At 36.8% G+C, this 25,653-nt stretch overlaps 1 protein-coding gene across 2 annotated transcripts in view; it reads left to right on the forward strand.

The window, feature by feature from the left end:
- Positions 1 to 25,329, forward strand: part of SLC26A7 (solute carrier family 26 member 7) — a 70,191-nt gene extending 44,862 nt beyond the window's left edge. Inside the window, exons 11-18 of one of the 2 annotated variants that reach the window (XM_048287031.1) lie at positions 5,862 to 5,968; positions 8,079 to 8,145; positions 11,841 to 11,957; positions 13,701 to 13,749; positions 16,401 to 16,501; positions 18,783 to 18,837; positions 18,922 to 19,025; positions 21,012 to 25,329. In XM_048287031.1, the coding sequence (XP_048142988.1) occupies positions 5,862 to 5,968; positions 8,079 to 8,145; positions 11,841 to 11,957; positions 13,701 to 13,749; positions 16,401 to 16,501; positions 18,783 to 18,837; positions 18,922 to 19,025; positions 21,012 to 21,047 (636 nt within the window). In that variant the 3' untranslated portion in view covers positions 21,048 to 25,329. Of the gene's footprint in view, positions 1 to 5,861; positions 5,969 to 8,078; positions 8,146 to 11,840; positions 11,958 to 13,700; positions 13,750 to 16,400; positions 16,502 to 18,782; positions 18,838 to 18,921; positions 19,026 to 21,011 lie in introns of those variants that run through there. The other variant, XM_048287032.1, reaches the window with a different exon arrangement.
- The last annotated feature ends 324 nt before the right edge of the window (positions 25,330 to 25,653 follow it).

Here is a 25,653-nt window from a genome sequence, read left to right on the forward strand (position 1 = left end):
AAAAAACTTGGTTTTAGGGGTTTCTTTTGTATTATCCAGAAAAAAAGCTCTATCTTTCATTAAATCTTTTCTTCCTCAAGCAGTAAAATTCTGAAAATATTTTCTGTCTCTTGTATTGTATTTGATCTTCAGCTTAACCCATAATGTCAGTGACAGAACTGGTGGATGATGCAGATCAAGAATTATTCTGGGAACAATGGACTTAAAATGTTGATAGTTATGGCAGAGAGATATATCTTCTCCATCAGTTCATTGAGATAATAAGTCATTATGTTTTCCAGCAGGATATTCTGGAATCTCACTAGATTTGACACATCTTCACAGATAGACTAGCCTGACTGATTTTCGCTTTTCTGGTTTTGGCAGAAAAGGTTGTGTGAGTGGTTCGTTACTACATCTCTGACATCTGTCATCATTTCTAGGAGAGGTTATAGAATGGGGGAGTTTGCTGGGTTCATCTTTCTGACTAAACATACTCGAGCAATGATTTATCTTCGAGTAGTTTTACCATCAGTCCTTAGCTTGACAGGATAAATCATCTTGCTCAAAATAGCATAGTTTAAAGTAAGCCTATAAACATTGATCTTGCATTGCTGCCTGCTATGAGGAGCTCCACCAAGGCCAGTGATTTGTGTAACTACACTGGTGTTATTTTGGCCTGAAAAGATTCACCCCAGAAATTGACAGAACACTGGAAATGAATCATTCCATCACCCAGGTTATCCAAAGTGTTTTGAAGATATAAACCCTAACAAAACATTTGGAAATAATTAGCAGTTGTCCTTTCTGGAACTGATTCTTTGAAGGGTGTGTGTCATGTAGCATTGAAGTCAGGTTTGTTTTGCTTATAAGTCTGGCAAATGATAGCACATGGAAGCAGAGTATTATGGAGTTTGTTACCTTGCTCCTTCTTTAAGCATCTCATTAAACACAAGTGGTATGAATAATATTTATTTGTTGATTAGTTCTTTATAAACATAATCCTTTTACATGTGGAAGGTAAGATAATGTTCAGGAGTTGGACTTGAGGATCTTCATTGCTTCATTCTATCACAGGATATTCTGGGTTTCTATGAAATCTCTTCTTTCAGCCATGGGTGGCTTTTTCTTTCAGATTTACATCCTGCCTCTCAAATGACATTCGACTGCTTTTTAGCTACTACCCCACTGTCCTTATTCCAGAGATCTCTTTCCTGCTGTTCATAGCATCCATATGAACTTCAAATGTCTCCTGCTTCACTTAAGGTCTTCTGTCAGTCCCTACACCTTGGTTGGAGGACTTCAACAATCTCAGATTAATAATTGCACTATTCCACTATATATGTTATATGCATAACTGAGAGTGATTTGTCTTATTTTTTTCCCTCTTTTTCTGGGAACCGCCAGAAAGCTAATCTGGCATTAGTCTGTAAATATATCCCATTTGTCAGGTCCTCAGGTCAAAACTTGATTTCCTTGTCCTTTCTATAAGCCTAATTTCTTATGCAGGCCCACTTGACTAATTTGCCGTTTTTATTCTCCAGCTTGACAGTGCACTTTCCTAGTATCACTAAAAAGGCCAGTGAAGCTCTTGTTAACTCTTGATTTTAAGGCTCAGCATCACAGATAAACTGCCTTTTAAGTCAGATAAAACTACTGCCTGGCAATGGACTGCTGAAGAAAAATGTTCTCTTTGCTGTTAACAGTTGGACTTGAAAGTAAGATGGAGGAAAAGTATTTCAGAAGGTGATGTTCTAAGTGAAACATTATAATAAAATAAGGATCATTTTCATGAGTTAATTATATAGCAGGGATTTGGGAAGTCCAGCAATGGAATACTTTGGCATTTAAAGAGAAAAAAATGTTTTAAAGTTGCACATATGTCTTGACCAGAAAATTACCACAGCTGAGACAAAGCCAGGTTGCATGCCTGACTTGTAAGGCAGGAAGAATGGCAAGAATTTGTGGTAAAAATTACACATTCCCAACACGGCATTGGGATGACAGGTAGTTATGGATGCATGAATTGTAATTGTATGTACATATATTAATATTAAAGGATGTAAGGAATTTTACTAATTCAGTGATTAAAGTAGATCCAAGAATGAGGGTCTCATTTTTGACCAGTATCCTCCAGGATCTTGCCATTGCGAATTTCTGAGACATGCATAAAACACCCTGCCAATCTATTTTGTCAAAATATTTAGAGGAGAGGGCCTGGAAACGGTCTTCCTTGAAAATTTTGGAGCTCATTAGTGCAATTTCTTGGGGTTTTTTAGAACTTCTTCACATATTATCATCAGGAGGAAGATGGCCTTTTAAATTTGTTCATCACACATGGGTCCTGAATCATGAGAGGGCTCTGAGAGCTCTCAGGGCTCTGCTATAAAGACAATTTTCTACGAAGTAGGAAACCATCTCTTCTGTGAGAATAATTTTACATCAATGCCTCTAGCTTACGACATCCTAGGGAGATTTTCTATTCTTCCTGCATTAGTGAATATGCTACTATGAGTTATATTACTTGTGCTGTAGTTGATCTCAGTGGGGTGGGAAGGAATTTGCAAATGCTTAATCCATTGAAAGTATGATTACTATATAAATTATTTTTAAAGAGTAATATTTGTATCAGTCCCTCTGTTTCCAGGGCTGTTTGCAAACAAATACTGTCTCAACCATTGTGGATGGAATGCCTGTGAAAAATTATATTAAAGAACTACCATACCACTTTATTATCATAGGATCATTTAGGTTGGAAAAGACCTTTAAAGACCACCTGGTCCAACTGTTAACCCAACACTGCCAAGTCTACCCCTAAACCATGTCCCAAAGTGCATTAAGCAGTTCCTGCTCTATGGCTGTGGTGGTTTTCACTTGAATCCTAAGTTTTGATGAAGGGTGTGCTGTGGATGAATGCACACATTAGTCATTTGTTTGCAGAAAGATGTGGGAGCATGGCCGTGTCACTCAGTCCTTAGAGCCAGAACCAGGATTCCAGCATCTTCCCTGCTGAGAAAGCTCCTGAATAAGCAGGCTTTAATGGGATTCTCCTTCTGGCTATATGGTGGTGGCTGCAGCATGGGCCTCTGTCTGAGCAACTCATCACAGCCTCGCATTACAGATAGTGCAGAACTGGTCAGTTGAGTCATGTTCATCTCTTCCTCCATTAAGCAACACCATAATCAGGTAGGAGTTAAATGAACTGCGCCTTGAATTTTCTTCATCCTCATAACCAAATCCATTTATTATGGTTGGAAATCAGACAGCTGTGTTGCAGATAGTTAAGTGCAAGGAACCCTACCCATTCAGGTGATAGCTGACCATATCCTCAGTTTGCAGAGAAAAAGGGAAGTGCGCAATCTGGTTTCAAACTCATACAGAAACATTTCTTATCACCATACCTTAGCATTGCATTGTTAGCCCTAGGTTCAGAAAGTATTCTGCAATTTATTTATATGCTTTTTCCTACCAAGTGCCAGTTTTAGACTGTCATCAATGGTGGATGATTAGACCCTATGGAATGGAAAGTCTAAATGGAGGCAGCTGCTGTACACAGTCATTGTACCTCTCAGTGCTTCTGATACTTTCTAATATATACAGCAGTTGACATAAATCCATTTCTTCTGCTTGTTTCTTTTCTCCCTCTTTAGAGTTTTTCTCCAAATTAGTACAGTACAAGGATACTTAGAAGGTGGATTTTTTTTTATTTTTGAAATTAACATGTGCCTATAATATATTATTGCTAAGATTTGAAGAATGATTAGATTCTATCTGTTGTGGAGTATGCAGTAACCCTCTTGAAGTAAATTGCCAAGGAAAACTTTGGTATTTTTATGACTTCTTTATTGAACTTTGCAATAACCCATGAATTTAAAAAAAAAAAAAGTCTATCAGATCAACATAACTTCTTTCTACAGGTTTGGTGCTACCCTAATTAAAGAAGTACTGACTCCAGGCCAATACAAAGCACTGAAAAGGTGATTGACTAATGAGCATATGATTGTTTTGGCTCAGGCTCTACAACAATGGCAGTCTCTGATTACAGTTAAGATGTAAGATACTAGACTGCTGGAGAGGCACTTAACTAGCTTTCTCAGTACTCAGCAGTACTTAAACATTTCTGGCTTTGATTCTTCCTATGCAGACTTTGTATTGGGGTTTTATGCTTTCTGTTTTCTTCTGACACATAAGAATTTTGCAGGTCTGCAGCAGTGATTTAGTTAGATGTGATGAGGTTCAGGTCTGCAGCTTAACTGGATTGCACTGAAGTGGATTCAGGTGTTGTCAAGGGTTCAGTCTTATTAAGATAGGCTAATTCTTGATCTCTCAGGTTTTTAGTAGTTTTGTTAGCTTTTCCATGTCCAGGTGAGTTTCTTTATAAATGTATATTGGATTTATAAATCTTAGCATTACTTTCTTATTCATGAATCAGAACTCAATATCTGTTGCTCATAAAGGTAGTCTTTGCAAATATATGCACAACAATTTGTGTAAGATGTCATGTTAAAATACAACTGGCGATTGAGGACAGTTTAAGTTTACCTGTTTGCCTAGCAGCCATCCTGTTGAAGAAATGAGAACTCTTTTGCAGTAGTTAGGAATCTTGAAGATGAAAAAGGCTTCTCGATAGACTCACGTAACACTCTGTCCTCTGTGAAGCACAAGTTAGTACGGTATGACTTACATTTTATAATTCATAAAATAACAGTTCTGGGATCTGCTCGAGCAAAATTCTTGTGGTTAGGCTGAAAGTATTCTATTGTCTCTGGCTTTTGTGAGTTAAGTGAAAGCATGAGAAAGGATAATCTTAATACTGATTGTGCCATTGTAATGTGATCTGTTATTCTGCAAACATGAACAAGAAGCACTGCAATTCTTGAAACAGGCACCTGTGGGGATCTGTATATCCAGAGGAGTGAAAATACTTTCCATTCTTCTTTAACACCTTTTATAGAAATATTAGATAGCAGTCCTTGCTTAAGGCTCCCTCAAGGAAAGAAATATGTACTTTATTATAACAATTGGGTTGGTATAAGAAATCAAGTAATTTGTACTTTTCTTTTAATTGTAAAATCTGCATGTCTCTTAGCTGTACACATCATTGTAGTATGGAAATAAAAGTGATCATTTCTGGTTAGAAAATAATAAAGGAAAAACTGAAATGTGAAAGTTTTTAAAAGTTTTTTTAACATTTTAAATTTCTTCTCAAAGTGACTTTAGTTTCAGATATGCTTCTGTGTATTTTTTAAACTTGTATTTAAAATGAGTCCAAAGTTTTAGTAATCAAATATTGAAAGATGGGGAAGTAATATGAAATCTTACCATTTCCACTGGAAGAAATTAATTCCCCAGTAATTTTTATTTATTATAGAGTTGTTTTAGTCAGCTGTACTCTGATAAACGCCACTTTTAATCAGCCTCCTTGCAAATTATAATTCCCACTTATATGGTTAGTGGGAGAAAAGCTCTCTGTATGTGACCTCATTAGGGCACCTCATTATGTGAAAGGAAAGGAGGATTTAAAATCTGTGCAGTGAAGAAGGTGACGAGAATTTGCAATGTGAAAAATTAAATACAGGTTTTCCAAACAACTGAATTCATTGTGAATTAAGCTGTTAGCACAAGCACAAATGCTATTTTAAGTAACCCTGGAAGGAACCTCTGTGAGCACTGGGATGAGCTGTGCCATGCTGTATGTGGCCTCCCACGGGGAGGTATTATTTTAATTGCTAATTCAATCTTCAGTATTTGCCAGTTCAAAGATCCAAATGTTCACATCTGAGAAACTATCTTAGTTTTAAAAATCTTTATTTCTGATTCATAAAGCGCACATTATTATAAAATTTAAAACTAATCACTTCTTTTTGCTCCCCTCCTTAAAGAGCATATGGGTTAGTACCTATGTGTTTACAATATGCTTTGCTGCTAATGTGGGACTGTTGTATGGCGTTGTCTGCACTATATTAATCGTGATTTTTCGCTTTCCCAGGTAAGAGACAATTCATTGAAATGTTCTACTAGCACATCATTATGTATTCTTTCTGCATATTGCTTCACAGTCAGGATAGACATACGGTATACTAAATTTAACAACTCAACTTCAGATTTTAGTTGCAGAAAATTGCAAGATAAGACAATTCAAAAGGAAAAGTCACATCTGTGCATTTACTGTAGACTAAGGATCTCTAAAACATTTTATAAAATGGTATTATTTTGTAATTTCTGTTATTATTACACTTCTGTATGATTCATTATGTGAAGGTAGCATAAAATCAACAGGAAGATTAATAATATTTTTTTCCATTAGATATTTATTTGCTCCTTAAGGAGAAAGTATGTCTGGGAAGCTTTAGTAACTAAGAGCCTTTATAAACCCCTAGGTACTATGTTGCACAGGAGTTGGTAGTTGACAATTGCACTGCTAATATAGATTAATGAAACATAACTGTACAGCTATTCTAATGTCTAACAAAAAGTGTAAGTTCTGTGTATCAATTAGAAAAGTCAGGATAAATAAACTAGAGCAATCAGAAATTCTTCTTTTTTTTTTTTTAATATATTACAGTTGCTACTTTGGATCATGAGTAAAGGGAAATATAGCTGAAGTTCATGATTGATTTGTGCTACAGAAATAACTCACAGCTCACCAGTCCTGGAAATTACTTGCTGCTTGCATGCAGTTGTTTGCATGATCATTGAATCCCACTGAAATTAAGCACAATATAGACAGCTCGATTAAATGCTTGTTAAAGTTAATGGTGTTAGACATTTGTGCACAGCTCTGTTCTCACAGAATAAGTTGCAGAACCAGCATGAAAATAGTTCAAAATTTCAAGGCAGTTAAAAATGATGGGAGATAGTTTCTGCTTGAATCAATCAGTACCTTTGTGATAACATTGTGCTACTCAGCAAACTAAAATTTTGATATATTCTGGTAGTAAAACAAAAGGCAAGTTTTCGTGTTGTTTTTACCCTGAGCCTGGATGTTAGAGGTTCTCCAACAGCAGAAAGGGATGGATATCTAACACAAAAGAGCCTGATCTAGTGGAGACCTCAGTCTGAACCTGCACTAATTAATGTAAATAAGACTCTTTCCAGTGATCTCTCTGCTCTTCAGTGAAGCTGCACACACTTGTCCATGCCATCTAAACGCATTGAACATGGTAGCAGCCTTAAAACTGGTATGGCACAGATAGGGTTAACAAGATAACCTGTAGTAAGCCATACAGTCATGAGCAAAAGCGTTAGCAGGAGTGAAGCAAGGAAAATACCATGGATTATTTATTGTAAAATTTCTGTTCAGATGACAGACCATTGGATGTGGTAAATATTATGTATCAGAATGTATTAAAACCAGCAGCAGCCACAGCTCCATTTATGCAAAGATGAGAGAACAGCTGATATTTGAAAGGCTTGTTTATCTGGCCCCAATACCTGCAAATACTCCTTGTATATTGGTGCATCTGTCTCGCAGGCTAGCTAGTTTCACAGTCTTCTGCAGTTAAATGTGTTCCTGCAAAGGATGTATTGAATCAGAAGGTCCTATGCTGAGCACCCTTTCCAAGGCAACTTTCTCTTTTCACTGTGTAGAGAGCACAGGAATACTGGCCCTTTCCAGTAAGTCCCCCATTTTGATGGCTAGAGTGCAATGTTCTGCTTCTTAAAGACGTGTCCATTTCAATGACAAATAAAATATCTTTATTTTTCGTGACCCACAGCTATTCTACATATTTATTTTCCCTTTCATTACAATATGATTTTGCAGTTAAAAAATATTAAACTTCTTAACTTTTGAAGCTATAGGTTATATATGAGCTACCTTGACTTGAAAATAGCTCTCTTGCCAGCTAATGAAAATTAAGATTTTCTTCACCAGAGAATTTCATTATTCATATTTTCAAAATGATATAATTCTAAAATTTTTACTCTTTAAGTGGATGGTTATCAGAAAAGATAAGGTCTGTAATCACAAAAATATGCAGATTACTTTGTCAGACCTTTAAACTGCTATGCTGTAGTTTGGAGTGTGTGTCTTTTTGTTTCTGTTCAAGGCTTCTAATGATTTACTGTACAGATTTTTCTCTATGTATTGATTACAGAGCAAAGACACTCAATTTGAAAAATACGAAAGAGGTGGAATATAAATACAAGGCAGAAGATAATAGTGTAAGTTAATTTTTTTTAACCTTTTTTGTGTGTGTGTGTTTCACTAATTCAGATTTGTTTGCTTTCTCTAGTTAGTTACCAGATTGTAATCAGGGAATCAAGGGAATGTGTTTATGATATGACCACTTGAAATCTAAAGCCAGTATAATATAATAAAAACAAAACTAGTTGCCCATCAGAAACTGGAATTTTTTCAAGGTTCTGCTGCTTGTCTGCAAAGTGAAGTTAGGCAAGTCCGCTTAGATCTATCCACCTTAGTTTATTTGTCATTTTTAGTTATGAATTGCTCTTTCTAAAAGTTTCCTAATTCCTAAATTTAAGGAAATATCTTGCCAGGAATGGCAAGGGCAATCTGAGCAGACAATAGCAGTCTCCATATTCTTATCATATTTCCTAAAAGTCCTCTGGTATTCTCATCATCCCCAATCTCTTTTCTGAGACCATTTCTGCCACCAACCCCTCCTGACCAGACTGTTTCAGAGGACACCATATGGCTGGGCAAAGAGGGGCAGCACCACAAAGTTGTCACAGACTGCTTCACACATCTCATCACCCTTTGCACATGAAAAATGGATGGAAGAATCTCTCCCAAAGACTGTGCCTTTAAAATTTGGCTTCTTACAAACCTAAAGCAACCACTCAGATTCTTTTGGTTGTTTTCATTGCAATTATCATCAAAGTTGCTTTTGCTAAGGTCTATGGCAAGAAGAGAAGGGTAATGACCCACAGAGGTGAACTCCCACCTCCAAGATGAAATGGTAGGTCAGCAGCCAAGAGAGAAGTAGAACCATGTGTCCTTTGAGCACAGAGCCCCATCACTGGGACATCCTGCCTTCTCCACCGTGGCAGTTTCTCTTACGTCCTTTTTCCTTTCCTAGCGCTTATGAAAGATCTTATGTATCAGTAAGCCACATGCTCAGCAGTTATTGCTTCACCATTAAGCAGCTCTTCTTTAAAGAATTTATTATTTCTGGCAAATGTCTTCCATCAGAGCTAACTTGGGCTCAAAATCTGAACTTCCAAGGGCTCAAGGGCATTTACTGTTTTGGCATGCTGAGCAATGTTGGAATGTGAAAGGTACATAAGAATGGGGAGGACTCTGAAATGTGAATTAAAAACACTGTTGTTGAGGCTGGCCCAGCTGTCAATTATTATATCACTTTTCATTCTTAATAAAAATGTTGGAGTAACTTTGTCAGAGATGGGTAACCAAAATTTGATTTGCCTGCTATTTTTCATATCGGTTCATATCATGAAGCACTTTGTAAAAATGCCTATACGTTTTTTTTTTTTTAAGCTATCTGCTCCCCTGCTATTTTTTTCCCCCTTATTCAGTAAGATTAACGCCAGTAACCTAGTAATAACAAACTAGTGTCTGCAGACAGTGGGGAAAATAACATTATGTTAGAGAAGAAAATTGCTCAAGAGCTTATTACACAAAACAAAGAAGGAAAATATGCCTTTAATTGAATTTAGTCACTGGGTTGCAGCAGGCATTTAGGGTAATTTTTAATGTATGAATGTTAGACTGGTCCAAGTTTCCCTGGTAAGTAACAGATTAGACATAAACAACAGGACATTTAAACATGAAAATATGCAAGCTTAATGATCTACCCTGCCATTAAGGTCTGTGAATTTATAGGGGTTATTTCATCAATAAGAGAAAAGACACTTTAATGTGGAAAAAAAATCAAAGGGTGTTTAGAAGCTTATGTGAAACACATTTCATCCCAGGCATTCACTGGCACTGAACTCGTACCCAAGCAGAGCCAGTGCTGTGCTGAGTGCGCAGGGCAATCGCCTGGGGCCTTCTAAGTGTTGGCAGGGACTGACACGTGAGATAAATTTCCTACTTTCTTTGCAAGGACTCAACAAAGAGGAAGTTCATTTTTCTCTGAGCAGTTCTTGTTAACAAAGAATCAAACCAGACCCAGGAATAACTGGCTGGTCAATTTTAGGCACAATTGGCCTTGTCCATTCTGGATGAAAAAATTATACCTAAGACTGCTATCTGTTTGATCTGGCCTTATGGTTTGACCCTTTCAAGTTCTGTACCTTGTACTTTTGGAAGCTTGATCATCACTGGATTTGATCTTTGCACATCAGTCTTCCTTTTTTTTCTTAGTTTTTATCTTCTACTTTGCCAGTGCTGCTATGGCACTGGTGTCCACTTGTCTCCACACCAAGCTGTGTATAACATAGTTTTTATGGGAATTTGTGGGATGTCAGAGTATTTCTCTGTTCAAGCATATACTGTCCTCTGTTTTGCCCTTTAGAGCTTTATTCCATATAAACAGAGACATTTTAACAGCCAGTTGAGCTTTGCCACTTGTCTGACTGGCATGTCAGCGATGTGGTATTTACCACAATCACACTCATAGGTAAATTGCGCAAAGTCTCTATGCGTACTCTGGGGTTCTTTGCCTCAGTTTGGGATGTTTGAAATGTTTCCTTTATTTGATGGTCACTGTGGTGGTGTCTGATAGGTCATCTCATTCCCAGAAGTCTGAACAGCAGTCTACAATAAGGAGATAGTTTAGGTGGTTTGTGGTGAAGATTTCCATTCTTGTTTTGCTTGAAAGTCTGTTGGGAAAACTGCATATCTTCAATGCAATCCCAAGCAATACTACTTAAAAAATGGTCTGTGCCAGCTCCACTTACTTGTGTTTGACTGTGACCTTGTTACATGACTTTTGTTAGGAAGAAGAGAGACTTTTTTGACCTATTTTCTCTTGCAAATTCTTGATTTTTACTTCCATTGTCACACAACCTGTGGAAAATTGGGAGTTCAGTAGAATTACCTTAATTCTGCCTCCTACAAAACCAGGATTTAAGCATGTCTTCCTGCTGTCCAATATATTTATATATAAATACTAATTTTCTTACTGGCTTTTGAAGGTGTTTTATAAGTACACCTTGAGAGTGAGAGAAACAGCTCTTGTTTTGAGCAAAATGTCTCCCACTTGTACATGGGGGTTTCTGAACATTATCTGGTGTCCTTTCAAAATTGTTCTGCTGTGTAACACTTGTGTTTTGAGCTACACAGTCTGACTGAAGGTACTGGTAAGCTGCTTGTAGCTTATTCAGTGAAATGCAGAGACAGGATCAAGGGCAACTGATAGTTCTCATGTAGATTATTGTGTTGGTTGCAGATATTTGCTGGTAAAGCTTTAAATGTGTCACTCAAGGTTGATCTGGATCCACCAAGTATTTTCATAGAGAACTATCTGTACTAAGGTCATCTTCAGATGACCAAGATGAATATTGCCAGCTTTCCCCAAATCACCTGCAGTGTTTGCCCTAAATCCTTGTGTACTTATTTCAAGACGTGTTTGTCTAATAAAATATACTACCTGTCTGCAAATGTTACCTTGTCTATGCTTGAGGATCGCATCAACTGAAATAGTGCTATTATAATTGTTAGCTCATAGTTCTTAGTATTATGCTTTATAACATGCATGCTTTTTCTCATGCTAACTAAAATGATAGAAAATTTTCATTATATATTATATTTCCATTCTTAATTTATGTGGGAAGACTGATCAATAGAATTATCTGTTAAATTAGTCTCACAATCCAAAGCTCCTCCTGGGTTAATTTAAAGGTATTTTTAGGCTTTTTAGAGAAATTAGTCTGGGGTTTGGTCTCCAAATCCAAGATGACCTTTTCAGCATTATGTTTATTTCATTCCACAGGAATCATTAAAACAGGTAAAAATAGTTTCAGTCAACAGCCCGTTAGTCTTTTTGAATGCCAGAAAATTTCATGCTGACCTGTTAAAGATAATCCAGAAGGATGGCATGAGCAGCCAGGTATGTGATATTGTAAATGAGGTGGGATGTGCTTTATGCTTCAGTAATCACCATGATTGGGTTGAAGATCGTGTTTGCTCTCCTTGCATTTCCTAGAGAATGCAATCAGATACTGAAACAAGTATAAAAAAGTAACATTAGAAATGATTCATTTAGAGTAAAGCTAATCCTAATCTTAATCAGATTCAATATGGACTATTCTCATATTACTACTTGAAAACAGTATCTCTACTATTTCTGCTTGTGATCCTGTAAGATACATTAAAGCACTGACCCAAAACTCCAAAATTTCTGCAAGAACTTACATAACCTCAGCTAATGTAAGACTGGGATTTAGACAATGAGTAGCTTTCATATTTCAACAAATATTCTTGAATAAAATGTGATTTTTCTTTTTTTCTGAAAATAAGGCCATGAGAGATGGACGCTTCATTTTGAACTATAAGTAATTTTGGGAGAATTAGGAAGAAAGTGGCTACATTTTTTTTCAAAAGTACTGTTTCTTTTTCCTCTTTTGCACTGATTGTATTAGAAAAATAAACAGCATACAAATTACATATAACACGTTTTTGGAGAATATTCCCATAAGCATAGTATTTTCCAAGTTTATCGGCACATAACTACTGCAACTTCCTGCAACACTTCCTAAAAGGCAAAAAATAAATTATCATTTTTCTTTCAGTACCGTGAAGACATTCCAATACTATACAATGCTTACTGTAGACAATTTCATCCAGTTTGGCAAACTGGGCTGAGAAAATCACAGCCATGCCTTAGATGGGTTGTTAAGACAGCAACATGTGTCTACTACCTCTGCTGTCCCTTGACAAAGAGTTGTGCTAGCCATATGCACGTGGATGGGTGGAAATTCAGCTCAGAAAATGTGATGCTTTTTTCCCTTGGTTTTACTAGGCTGAGTGATTTGGATTAGTATGATAAAAAACCTCCAAACAGAGAGAAATTACTGAGGATTTGCATGGAATTAATTAGAGTCAATTCAAGAAGTTAATTTAATAAGTTAATTTATACATTACTTATAAGGGAGATTTTATCCTTTGTCTCTTCTGTAAGGTACTCAGCAGTACAGCTGCCTGAAATACTGTGCTTCTTTTTAAATTTTTCTTTTGTTTAATAAATGTCTTTCTGTAGCACATAATGGGTGTGAAAAAAATGCAGTTTCAATTTTTTTTTTCTGTGCTTTGTTTCTGGTTTTTATTCATGTTTCTACTGAGAACTTGCATGTTGAAATAATTATTATAAAAATTCTCCAGATAAATTTAATTTTTAAATAAATTTACACATCAAAAATGTTCTTACTAAAATATTAGTGTAGCAGATGAGATTGCAGCAAGTAGAAAATTAATCAAAAGTTAATCTTATAAAATCACTGCCTAGAATTTTTCTTTTCAAGAACATCTCTCCCATGTTTTGACCACTTCTTAACCACAAAATCACTGTATCCAAAATATGCTTTCTAGTGAATCCAAACATGACAGAGGTTGCGTCATGTTTGAAATGAAGTGCAAAGTATCAGTTTGAGAGGGTGCCTCTGTATTCTTCTAAAGTTATACCAGAAAATATTATACATCCAACAGGCTGTTGCATAGCACATGATTTTGGAGAGAATGAGTTAACTTTGATACTGAGAAACAGAATTCTTATGTATTGCATTGATTTTCTCTTGTTACTGTGCAATGGGCTAGTTTTCCTTGGTATGTAAATCATTTGTTGCTTTTATTTCAGTGTGAGCAGAACACATTGCTCTGTTCATTTTCCAATGGAAGTTGTCATGGTGAGTTTATATCTACAAATCATATTAAAACCAAAATGGATGTAAGTGTGCAAAAAACGGCTCCACATTTTTCTATATATTTCTAGGTGCACACAAGTTTTATGGAAACAAATATTTTCAGTTAGACCAAACATTCAATGAAGCATGAATGCTAAACTATCTTAAACTATGTTAACCTTGGCCTAACAAGTCCTGGTTTTCATTCTGTTTTAGACTGACATTTTAAGATTTCAAAAGCAGGGAACCCCACAAAAAATGCCTTTTCTACAGGAGTGGAAGGTTCGTGGACGCCTTATGGCCCATCACAGGGGGGTTGGAACTAGATGGTCTTTAAGGTCCCTTCCAACCCAAACCATTTGCTGATTCTGTCCCTGCTTGTTGCACTGGAATGACGGTGTGTGTAAAGAGACATGTACGTAGTGGGGGAAACACTTCCCGTGTTGTTGCCTGGACTCATCCTCAGACCAGGCTGAAGAGACTGTTTTACTAAGCTCTGGTCTTGGGTATTTTTGGCGTTCACAATTAGTATGAAAAAGTAAAAGTAAGATTAGAATCATGCCAAATCTTTGTGATCTTTAAAGCCACATAACACAAAACCTCAGAAAATGCCAACTCAATTTTCAGTGATGCCATAACCACCAATATTATACAGTATATCAATACAACATATAATAAAAAAACCCAGAGGTTTTTTTTTCAATTAAGGTGGATAACTCCACTCTTTTCACATTTTGTAACATTTAAACGAAATCAGAGCGCATACATTCCCATGGGAGAGCTGCAGCAACCTTTTGCAGTAGACACTTTATACTGATGACTTCATTGTGGCTAGAATTAAAACAGTGTTTATTTAAAGCACTTATAAGCATTAAGGCCACAGTAGAAAATCTGATTTGGAGGTTGTTGTCTGATTGTTCGTGTTTGTTAACTAGACTCAGGACATTTTTATGAAACTACAATTTAGTTTTCTTGGGGGTGACAGAGTGCTTTGCTGTAGCATAGCAACCTATGAAAATGGCTACTGAAGATTATATTGTATTTTATTGACTATATTGTAAAATACTATGTCTGAGAAGGTCTTACCAGTACATATTTCAGTCATCTTGAAGATGAACTGGTTTCTCATATTACAAAAAGTGACAGAAGACACAAGACCTCTTTTCTGAGAGCCTAAGTCCTGCCTTGAGGACTGAAGTGCTGTTTACTTGGATCAACCAGTCTATGGTGATTCTTCATGGGGTCTTTAAAACAACAAACAGAGAGAAAAAAGAAAAATCCCTATAAAGAGAAAAGCAAAATGTGGAACTTACATTTTCAAGAAGGAAGGGAGCATGAGGACACAATCCTTAAGCCTTATGGCAGTTGTCCAGGAAAGCATGGAAATTTATGCCTTTGTCAGAATCTTTCCTTTCTCCCTTTGGGGAATACTGTCTGTATCAGCACCAAATGAAACAACTGCTCTTGCTCATGCCACTGATACAAAGAGGTTGCAGGTCTTTGCCTACCCCCTCATTTAGAGGCCAGGCATCCTCTACTGCAATTCAGGATGCAGCAGGGAATTATTACACTGAGCCTGGGAGATCACATGAACCCTTTCTGGGTTTCTATGACAGTAATTTCAGGCAGGAGGTTCCCCTTAAAATTCTATATTTTTGTTTGTATGTATCTATTCATGTGTGTTGGACAGTACAAAGAGAGTAAATGTCTGGAGATGCAAGTCCAAAAGTCTTTGGCTTTCAGACTACTGTCAGAAAGGAATTACCACCATTATAAATTTGCATAATGGGGAAATTCCAAGTCCCCTCAATAGTTTAAAATCTTTACCTCTGCTCTGCCAAAGCCATTTAGCTTAACTCGTCTTTACAATCAGAATTCCTTTCCTTCATATTTTTCTTTTCTTTTTTTTTCAGTTGCATGCATTATGATAACAAACATTTGCTCAGAGAAAAACGTAAATAAGTGTGCATTATTTTCTAGTTTTTCTATTATGAATGCCAGGGATCATTTATCTATGTGCTAGTTCAGGATGCATTTAGAGCAGAGTATGTTTCAACTAAACAAAAGATGGCCTGAGGTTGAAGAATAAGACCTTTGCAAATCTTACCAACACAATTTTCTTCTCCAGCATCAATATGTCAGAGTGTATTAAAAAATTAACCAAACAAAAACCAGCATAGTAAAACCTTAGGAAAATGAAATGCTCCACTTTACATATATGTCTTCCTTATGGGTGTGAATATTAAGTTAAGCCATAGGCAGGTGTTTAAGTACTATGGAAATCAATGTCATATCAGGACTTAAAACAAAGAGATATATTTTCTGTGTATCCCATGAAAAATCTTCCAAAGAAGCCAAGCTGACTCATTGAGAAATTCAAATTTGAAGAAACAATTGTTTAATTCTTGAGACACTATTGCTGCCTAAAACATCTCATTAGTATGTTCTGTCTGTCATCACTTCTTTCCATTGCCCTACATGTTCTTCACTTGAGCTTCTAAAATGTGGTATTTTCTTCCCTGATACCCTAGCACATAACAGTAAAAGTTTTACTGTGATAGTTTGGGCTTATTTTGTTGCGCTATCATCATTCTTATACCCATTTCTTAAGTATTCTCCGTTTAATTAAAGTTTTTCATTTATCAAATGTTTAGGCGAGTCGGTGCAGTCATGTCACAGTGAGCGACGTGTTTTGATATTAGACTGCAGTGGACTGAATTTTTTTGACTACTCTGGAGTCTCAGTGCTTCTTCAGGTATTCATGACAGAAACATTCTGTATATGTTATAATTACACATATGAGTTATTGGGGCCAACTACTAGTTACTTCACCTATATCAGTGGATAAATATTTCACCCATAGAAAATATAAGCACAGATTTGGTATTAAATTGTACTGTGTATATATATAAAATTGCATTAAAATATTTCTAAATATTTTGGGTAACAGTGCAAATGTATACATCTGCATGTAATGAAGATGAGCTTCAGAACTTCTCCTTTTTTTTTTTTTTTTTTTAAGTTTGTTTAGGTCATATTTGACCCTGCCGTGTCAGTTGTAGGGACACGTGTAAATTTACTGCTTTAAAGTTTCAGCTTTAATTCTGTGCTTTTATCTGTGTGTTCATCTTTTGACCTCTGGCTTAGCAGAAAGTAGATCTCCAACCTTTCTCCCATGGGCAACATATCTTGCAGACTGGGTTCAGGCATTGCAGGAGTTCCAAGATGCTCCCAGAAGACTAAACCCAGTAATCACTGGTTATTGGGGTGAATGGAACTAAATCCAGGTGGCAGCTGGCCTCACTTGGTGTTCCCCTGGGGCCAGTCCTCTTTAATACCCTTGTTGATGATTTGGACAAGGGGATTGAGTGTGTGCCTTCAGTCAGTTTTCAGATGAGACCAAGCTGGGTGGGACTGTTGATCTGCTGGAGGGCAGGAAGGCTCTGCAGAGGGATCTGGACAGGCTGGATTGATGGGCTGAGGCAGACGGTAAGAAATTCAGCAAGGCAAAGTGCCAGGTCCTGCTCTTGTGTCACACCAACCCTGTGCAGTGCTACAGGCTGGGGGAAGAGTGGCTGGAAAGACATGGATAGTGGTGGACTTGGCAATGCCAAGTTAAGGCTTGGACTCGATGACCTTAAAGGTCCTTTCCAACCTAAACAATTCTATGAGTCTATGGTTCTGCATAATAAGCAGTTCTATAGAGTGGATAAATATTATGTTCAAAAGCTATTTCTTACACTTCCATCAGATCTGGAGTTTAAAAGTTGTGTAGTGACTACAGAGTTAAGTGGGTATGGAAGGTTTGGTTTGCATAATTTTTGTGAGTAAGATAAAGGACTAGATTCAAACTTGGGTCTTAGCCCAGGTTTTTCTTGCCCTAACAATTTTCTCAATTTACCACAGTGATTACACAGTGAAGTAAGTGTTGTCTTAAAAGAGTTTAAATTAGAACTACACATATTGGCATGGATATAATGAAAAAGAAAACTGGAAAAATAAGGTTAGTGGGAGTGACTCTTTATTAGCTATCCCTTAGAAATATAGGGCATTCAATATAGTATTAATTTTAAAAATTATGATTTCCAAAAGGTCTTAGAGACCTCCAAATTACAAATTACTTTAAAGAAGTGTTTGACAAATTTTTGAGAGGTAAGTCTGGTGTGGGCTATGAAGAGCACAGGTTTGTAGTGCAGCCTCTGGATAAATGGTTGGTCCAAAACCAAGTTGCTCAGAGAGGACCACACTCAATATGTCCTTGTTGTTACACTCCTTCCCAAAATATCATCACTGATGCCAGAGATGGATGGTTTTTGAACTGAGTAAGGCTTTTGGTTTATTTTTAAAAATAGAGTATTCTGATGGGGTCCTCACTGAATCTCTTCTCTCAGAATTTTTCTACTTCATACGGATTATTTAAATTTTTTTTGATGCAGGAACTGCTTTGGATATTCCCCATTTGGCAGAAAAATGCCCTACTCTGGTTTTGGAGATATTTTCACTTTTTTTTTTTTTCTTTAGCTTTCTATCTTATTAATATTTTGTCTCTGTGGAGTTGACCAGTTTCAAAGAGAGAATAAAGAACAACTTAGTTCTGAATGTAGCATGATAGTTATGGTGCTTTTTTGATAAAAGTCTCAGTTTTCTAGGTCTGATTCCTGTCTATGTGGACTGGTAGTAAGCATATGGTAAGGACATGGGAAAACACGTTGAAAAAAGAGAACTGGAAATAATACCCCTAAAAATTACAGTAAGAAAATGCAAAATTGTTAATCACATTCAGTTTTACTTCTCAGCAGAGCTGTAAAGTACTGCGAAGAGGTGGTAGGAAATAAATGTGGCTTGGTAATGTTTGCATTATAGACGGGCTCACTCTGGTGGCTGCTGGCAGTACAGCTGCTGCAGCAGCACTCCGGGCTCTGCCTACCTTGAATATGGGTAGGCAGGAATTTCTGTGTATTTTATTTTCTGTTGGTACTTAAAACATGGTTGGTTTTTTTTTTTTTTTTTTTAATTTCTTGTTTTCAAACATATAGATTTACGTGGACTGTAAAAACAGATACATCGATGTGTTGCTAGCACACTGCAAAGGCAAGTATCAGAGTAAAAATTTTAACATGATGGTTTATATATCCTCACTACCTTCTCAGTGTTCATGTGTTTGTTTTATTGCAGCTTCCTTGATGAAAGCAATGCAGTATGGTGGAAATCTTGAATCTGACAATCCAGTATTTTTTGAATCTATTTCTTCAGCAATTGAGGCCATTCATATTCACAGGGTAAGACTTATAAGCAGGAGTAGGTGAAGCCTGGAGGGCTTCTTGGATGCTCACAGCAATTTGTTCAAGTCTGGGAAAGTCTTATTTACCCAATGAATCCATCGTGTAGAAATCTTTTATCTGTCTGCACTCTAAAACTGGTCCTCAGCCTCAGGAATGCAGTTTTCCATTTTTTTTGCTGCTAGCACTCTCTTCCCATTACCCTGTCTCTTTTTGCATCAACTTCTTGATCTTCTATGGTAGATACAGAGGCACTGTGTTGTGGTGCTTTAATCTGGGCTCATTCTCCACTGGAAAGATTTATGTCGTCTGGAAACACCTAACACAGTCTCTCGGTGAAACAAATTCACTCACAGCCAGCTCTGCATTACTGAAACTACACTTCTGTTTCTCAGCCTGTGGTGCTTGAAGCTGCTTCACACAGCACCGCACTGGTCTGACTGAAATGCTTCTGGATTCCCAGCAAGTTTGGTTTGAGACAGAAATCTTGTCTCTGCCCTGCACTGTAGCATGCTCTGTTGGCTCACTGGTGGAAAGAGGGGAAGAAAGAACTAGAGGGAGAAGGGAGGCTTGAGCATCTATTTACTTGCTCAATTATACTTGCATTCTTTTTTAAAAAGATTGTAAACATTTCTTCTTGAACTATGTGATCCTTTTCCACCGTCATGCCAGTGTAAGTGAGCATGCATTACAAGCAGTGTGCTTTCCTGTGGTTTTATTTATGATTCATACATGGCTAGAGTTTGGCTCAGAGCCTTCTCCAAGAGACGTTAAACTCATCGTCGTCTGTGGTTTGGTTGGTTGTCTTTTTTTTCTTCACTTTGTATTTTACCAATTAAATCAGAGTTGCCTATGGACAAAACCACTTTCCATTGATTTATCCAGATTAAGGTGAGTTGGCACAGCTGGTCTAGTGAATTGACCAGAAAAATATGTTCTCTTCAGAGCTTTTCAACATTTTTCATTATGTTGTCCTACCAAAAATAATTTACTGAAATGGTAACTGCGGGGCAAAAATAACGGGGTTGGCTATTGTATATTTTGTCTGGGTCTGATTAGATGAATTAGAATGATTGTTGTGTTATAAAATGTCTGCATTTTTTATTGATATTAATTAACTTTCCTAACATTCTTGTAAGATAGTTATGTACTAGCATTCCCATTTTATGGAAATGGGACATGGATAGACCAGGACAAACGTTCATAATGAAAAGCGGTACCTAAAACTCAAAGTCCACTTTTTTAGGAACTGACTGCTTGTTTCTACCAGAGCTGCTAGGCAAATCAAACCTCTGTATAATGGCTCAGCAGTTTAGTCTGAAAGGCTTGCATGCAGTCTCAAATTTTAAACATAATTATGAACAGTGTATATATATACTGCTGATGCTTCTTCTTCAGAGTATTTGTAGTACATGCTTCAGGGATTTTTATGTGTTCATTGTGTTTAACACCTGAAGATAAGGTGGACAAGAGTGACAAGGCAGGGTGATGGCAATAGCAGCACCACACTGTACCTACCAGTCTATGTACTCCTCCTGCACCTTTTTAAGCTGCTGAGGCCAGTAGGACTTTTGAGTGTTAACATGACAGAACAGGCAGAATAGGATAGAAAAAATATGAGGAAGGGGCTGGAGACTAACAGAAAGTGATTTGTTCTGATTTACATTTCAGCTTCCCCATACAACAGTCTTTCACTGTCAGAAAGGTAGAGGCAAGAGGGCTTTGTGGTTAACTTTCATCTCTGATGCTGTTCAGAAATGCAAAGATGTTCTTATCTACATCCTCCAATGAAAATGTTGTGTCATTCTCATTTTTACGTTTATAAATTGATAAGAAACTTGACTATTACTTTATGCAGTTAATAATAAATAACTTTTTGAAATATTAGTTTTTATAATGGTGGCATTTTCAAGCTTCATCTCCTAATTTTATATTATATTCTAAGAAAACATTATAATACTTTTTTTTCTGTTTCTCTCAATTTAGAATTACAGCAAGTTCAGTGAACAGAGTGAAGTGTGATGCCCACCCATTGAGCATCACTAGTTTCATCTGCTCATATTCAAAATGAACTACATCATGCCTTCTTAACTTTTTTCTCCACTGGGTCTCATAGATGATCTTTTATATGCCATGTATATTTAGCACATTCAGTAATGACAGATCTGCCTTTCAAAAAGAAAATCTTTCAGATGCAATCACTCAGAGAATGTTCATGCAATTGCTCTACAGTGGTTTTATATAATATTTTTATATACATTTAGATAAAAATTATTAGAAAGCAGACACGAGGTATTAACTGTGTTTACCAGTTAGGTGTATTCTTTTAGATATCTTCTATTGTAACATTAGTTGGAATAAGCATTTGTAGTTTTGTGTATGGAATAGAGACATTATGAATCTTTAAAAGAGCATGCTATAATTGATACAGTATCCACAGGAAGGCATATACCAATGCATACTGTTTCTAATGGCTTTACTTACTCTCTCCTCTGTTCAGGCCAGCCTCAGTAACAGCATCATATCACAGCTATCATATGCTTCCGCTTTTTTTACTTTGGCTTTGTCTGCTTTTTAATGCCTGCCCAGATCAATGGGAGAACTTGCAAGTATATGCAGAGAAGGCAGATGCATGTTCACTAAGAACCCTGGATTGCTTCCCCTCTATTAGTTGTCTTCTGCTATTATGGTTTGCTACATTTTCAAAGCCACAGGTATTCTGTAGCTGAGGTAGCTGAGAGGTGATTGTAGGGACACATAAGGTGTGGGCCACATTTCAGCCACAATCCTGATGTGCAGTACTGTGTGTGAGCACACAAAGTGGGTGGAGGAATTCACAAGTTGAGTATTTGGTTTGTATTTATGAGTTTTCAGCAATCGTGTTAGATTATATTATCACATCAATATCATGTTATATGGCAACATATTGAGGCCTTCCAGTACCTGAAGGGAGCCTACAAGAAACATGGAGAGAGACTATTTACAAGAGCATGTAGCGATAGGACAAGAGGGAATGGCTTCAAACTGAAAGAGCGTAGGTTTAGATTAGATATTAGAAAAAATTCTTTACTGTGACAATGGTGAGGCACTGGAACAGGTTGCTCAGAGAAGTTATGGATGCCCTAACTCCGGAATTGTTCAAGGCGAGGTTGGATGGAGCTTTTAGCAACTTGTTCTAGTGGAAGGTGTCCCTGCACACGGCAGGGTGTTGGAACCAGATGATCTTTAAGGTCCTTTCCAACCCAGGTTATTCTACAATTCTATGTATGACTTTTTTCTCTTGCCTTTGTTCCCTTATGTGAACACCAGCAGTAAAATGTGAGTTGAGCAAAAAGGAATCAACAAATGAGAAAGATGAGAAAGTAGGATTTTTTTCATAAACTTAAAAAAAATCTATGGAAGCTAAAGGTAAATGAATATGGCACAGCCATAATGGCCATCTTAGCACTACAGAGAGGAGGGAAGTACAAGGATGCTTTGTGCAGCTGACACATATAGGCAAAATCTAGTGCTAAGCATTCTGTTTTCAGCAGCAATTATATCTGTGTGCTCTGCCCAAAGCTGCTGCCTGCAGGAGATGAGGTGGCTCATGGAGTGACTTTTGCATCTCTACATAGTTAAGAAATTGATAAGCTTTTCCTCAAGTCTCGGTAACTCCACACTACTAGATGATAATGGGAGAAAGCCGTGGGTTTTTTTGCCCTTTCAGTTATGAGTGACTCTTGTAGTTATTCTCTACTTTGTCCCACAGATAACCAGAAATGTTCTGTACAAGTTCTTCTGAGACTGCTTTGGTAATTACTATGCAAAAGGTTGATAAGTAACTGTGAGAAACTCATTATACACAGGAGAAATAAATTCTGTGTACTATCTCAAGCACATTAATTTCAGATGCTGTAGTTGATTGCAAATGGCTCATTACATCACTGGACTCAGTAACAGGCTATAACATTTGATTAATAATTTCCTCAAACAGTTTTAGTAATTTATTAACACTTTAGAAACTATTTACAATGTACTTTAATCATAGAAGCATCAATTTTATGTCACAGCTGAATGGAGATTTCTACTTAACTGCAAACTGAATAAATGAATAAATGGTATCTTTTCTACTAGGTTCAGCATTTGTTCTTTGTCAGCTAAATGTTTTTTCTGAAAATTTACAGATAAGTTGATTAACGAAATTGTCAAAAATAGGGTCATTAGCAAAGATAACATCTACCAGGAGACTTTCACTTTTGTTCTGAATGATCTTGTAAATGGAACAACACAGATACTTTTAAAATTCCATGTAGTATTAGCCTTTAATGAAACCTTCTGCATTTAATGATCAATTTTGTAGTGCTTATGAAAATTGCTTCCAATTTTTACTGCTTTCAATCGGAATAATTTTTGCCCAGTTAAATGGCTGTTTTAGGGATGAACATTTATCTCCCATTAGTTCCAATCTTCCAACACTGGGCTTTGGGATAGTTGTAATATTTCTGTAATCTCTTTTGCTGCATATAATAAGTCTAAATAACTTTCCATTTCTGAGTTAATTATATTCCCTGTCTGACAAGTGGCATCACTCAAGATAGTTGTTTCTCAGCAGAACAGAGTGTTTAAGGGACATATGAAGGTAGCTGCCCTTTCAATTTCTTCTAAAATACCTGTATTGAGTTTAAGCTCTGTCAAACCAGAACTGCTCTACAGAACTATGGGCAGTGAGTGAGGGAGTGTCATTTTTTTTTTACCACTGACTTAGTAGAGCAAATTGCAAATGACTTCACTACTGATTCAGTTTCCATTTCTCCACCACCTACCCTTCTGAGCTATTGATGTTTCCTAAAACATGTTATTGTGCATTGCCTGTCTTCAAAAGGCCGGGATACCATGGCATCAGACCTCATGGATCACCAGATCACTGGCTACTCTGCTGGTGGCATGGGAGTTGCTTCATGTCCTCCCTGAGTTGCTCTCTGCGAATCCCTGACGCTGGTGTGTTTGTGCCACTCAGAGTCAACTAACAAACAACTGCTTAATTCTTTGGTGAAGATTTAAGGAAACACCCTAATACTGGATTAAGTTTTGGAGGCAATTCCCACTATTAATTTTAACCCTTCCCTCAATGCTTTTTTATGCAGACTGGCCACTGGCTTTCCTCTGGCTCTCAGAAAGAATTATTATGTAAATATATGGAAGCCCAACCCAAAACATCACAATTCGCTTCACTGGAATAGAATGGAATGGAATAAAATAGAATACAGTAGAGTAACATTTGAAAGAAACCAACAGTGATCACCTAGTCCAAATGCCATAATTATAGAAGAATATCATAATTAGAATAAGCCATACTTATTCTTCTCATCCAGAAGGGCAAAGGGAACCAAACTCATCCTGTACCAAAGAGCCTGCACCAAGTCTGTGTGTCCTTATGGCTGTGCAGGCTCTGGCCTCACTATCCCAGTGGAGGTGAATTACAGTCAGGAACAGTAAGGGGCTTAGTTATTTGTGCCCTGCTGAGGCAGACATTCATCTTTGTACCTTCAGCCTTACTTACTGGAACATCCCTAGGGACTTTTCAGAATAATGCAAAGTTTTACTAGCTGTGGTTATGTCTGTGAGCTTGTGCAGTGTTAGCAATAAGAGCAAAGTGTGGAGCTCTCTCTCTCCTAAGTGATTCCTAAAGGTGCAAGAGAGATACTGCACCTGCCAGCAGAGGCTCGAGGAAGTCTCTCATTTACAAAGAGGTTCCAAGTAATGAAACCAATGAATTTACTACTCTGAGCAAGCAATTCTGAAAATCTAACCATTCACTTTGATTCCTGTGTGTACACTTAGATGCTCAGATTTTATACTGCAAAATTCAGTATGTGTGAGTCACCTAGCTTTTGCAAATCAGTGCTTCAATTTTGTTCATTTGGTGTATTCTGCACTTCGGAGGAGAACTTTAATACAAGATTGTTTTCTAGAGATGGTCCAATGTTATCAGAGATGACATAACATATTTGCTTGATGTGTTTAGGAATTTTTAGCTATTTTTAGGAACTTGTTCTACATTTTTAATAGTACATCATGTGAGTGAAGAATTTTTATCAATACTTAAGATTTGCTAACCAGAGTATATTAAAATGGTGATCTGATCATATGCTTCTTACAGAATTTGTTTCACACATTCCAAAACAAAGGAAGCAATGAGGAAAAAACTAGGGAGCAAACTGATGTTAAAGAATGAGTATAATGGCAATTAAAAATTAGGCATAAAATATGTAATAAGGAAAAGACTGTTAACATTATATTTATGCAAATTAAATGTTTCTAATTCTTGTCATATGTCTTTCATTTTAAAGGTTATTTGCCCTGATTCTATGATTCAAGTGTCACAAGGTCTGGCTTTGACATAATTTATTTGACAGCTCTGTGTGTCATAAATATATAATGTAACAAGGAAAGGTATCTTCACTGTTGAATGAAAACATTAATGTGTCAATACTGCGTATGAATACTGTTTGACATTTACTAGTTTCAAAAATAAAACACACAGTATGCCTTGAAAATATGGTATTCCTATTTTTGGAAGATACTTTCTTTGTCTACAGAAACTCATAAATAAATGAAGGAGCACAGTTCCAGAGTGCATAATAAA

Source organism: Corvus hawaiiensis, chromosome 26 (assembly GCF_020740725.1).
Source record: "Corvus hawaiiensis isolate bCorHaw1 chromosome 26, bCorHaw1.pri.cur, whole genome shotgun sequence".
Classification (NCBI taxonomy): Eukaryota; Metazoa; Chordata; class Aves; order Passeriformes; family Corvidae; genus Corvus; species Corvus hawaiiensis.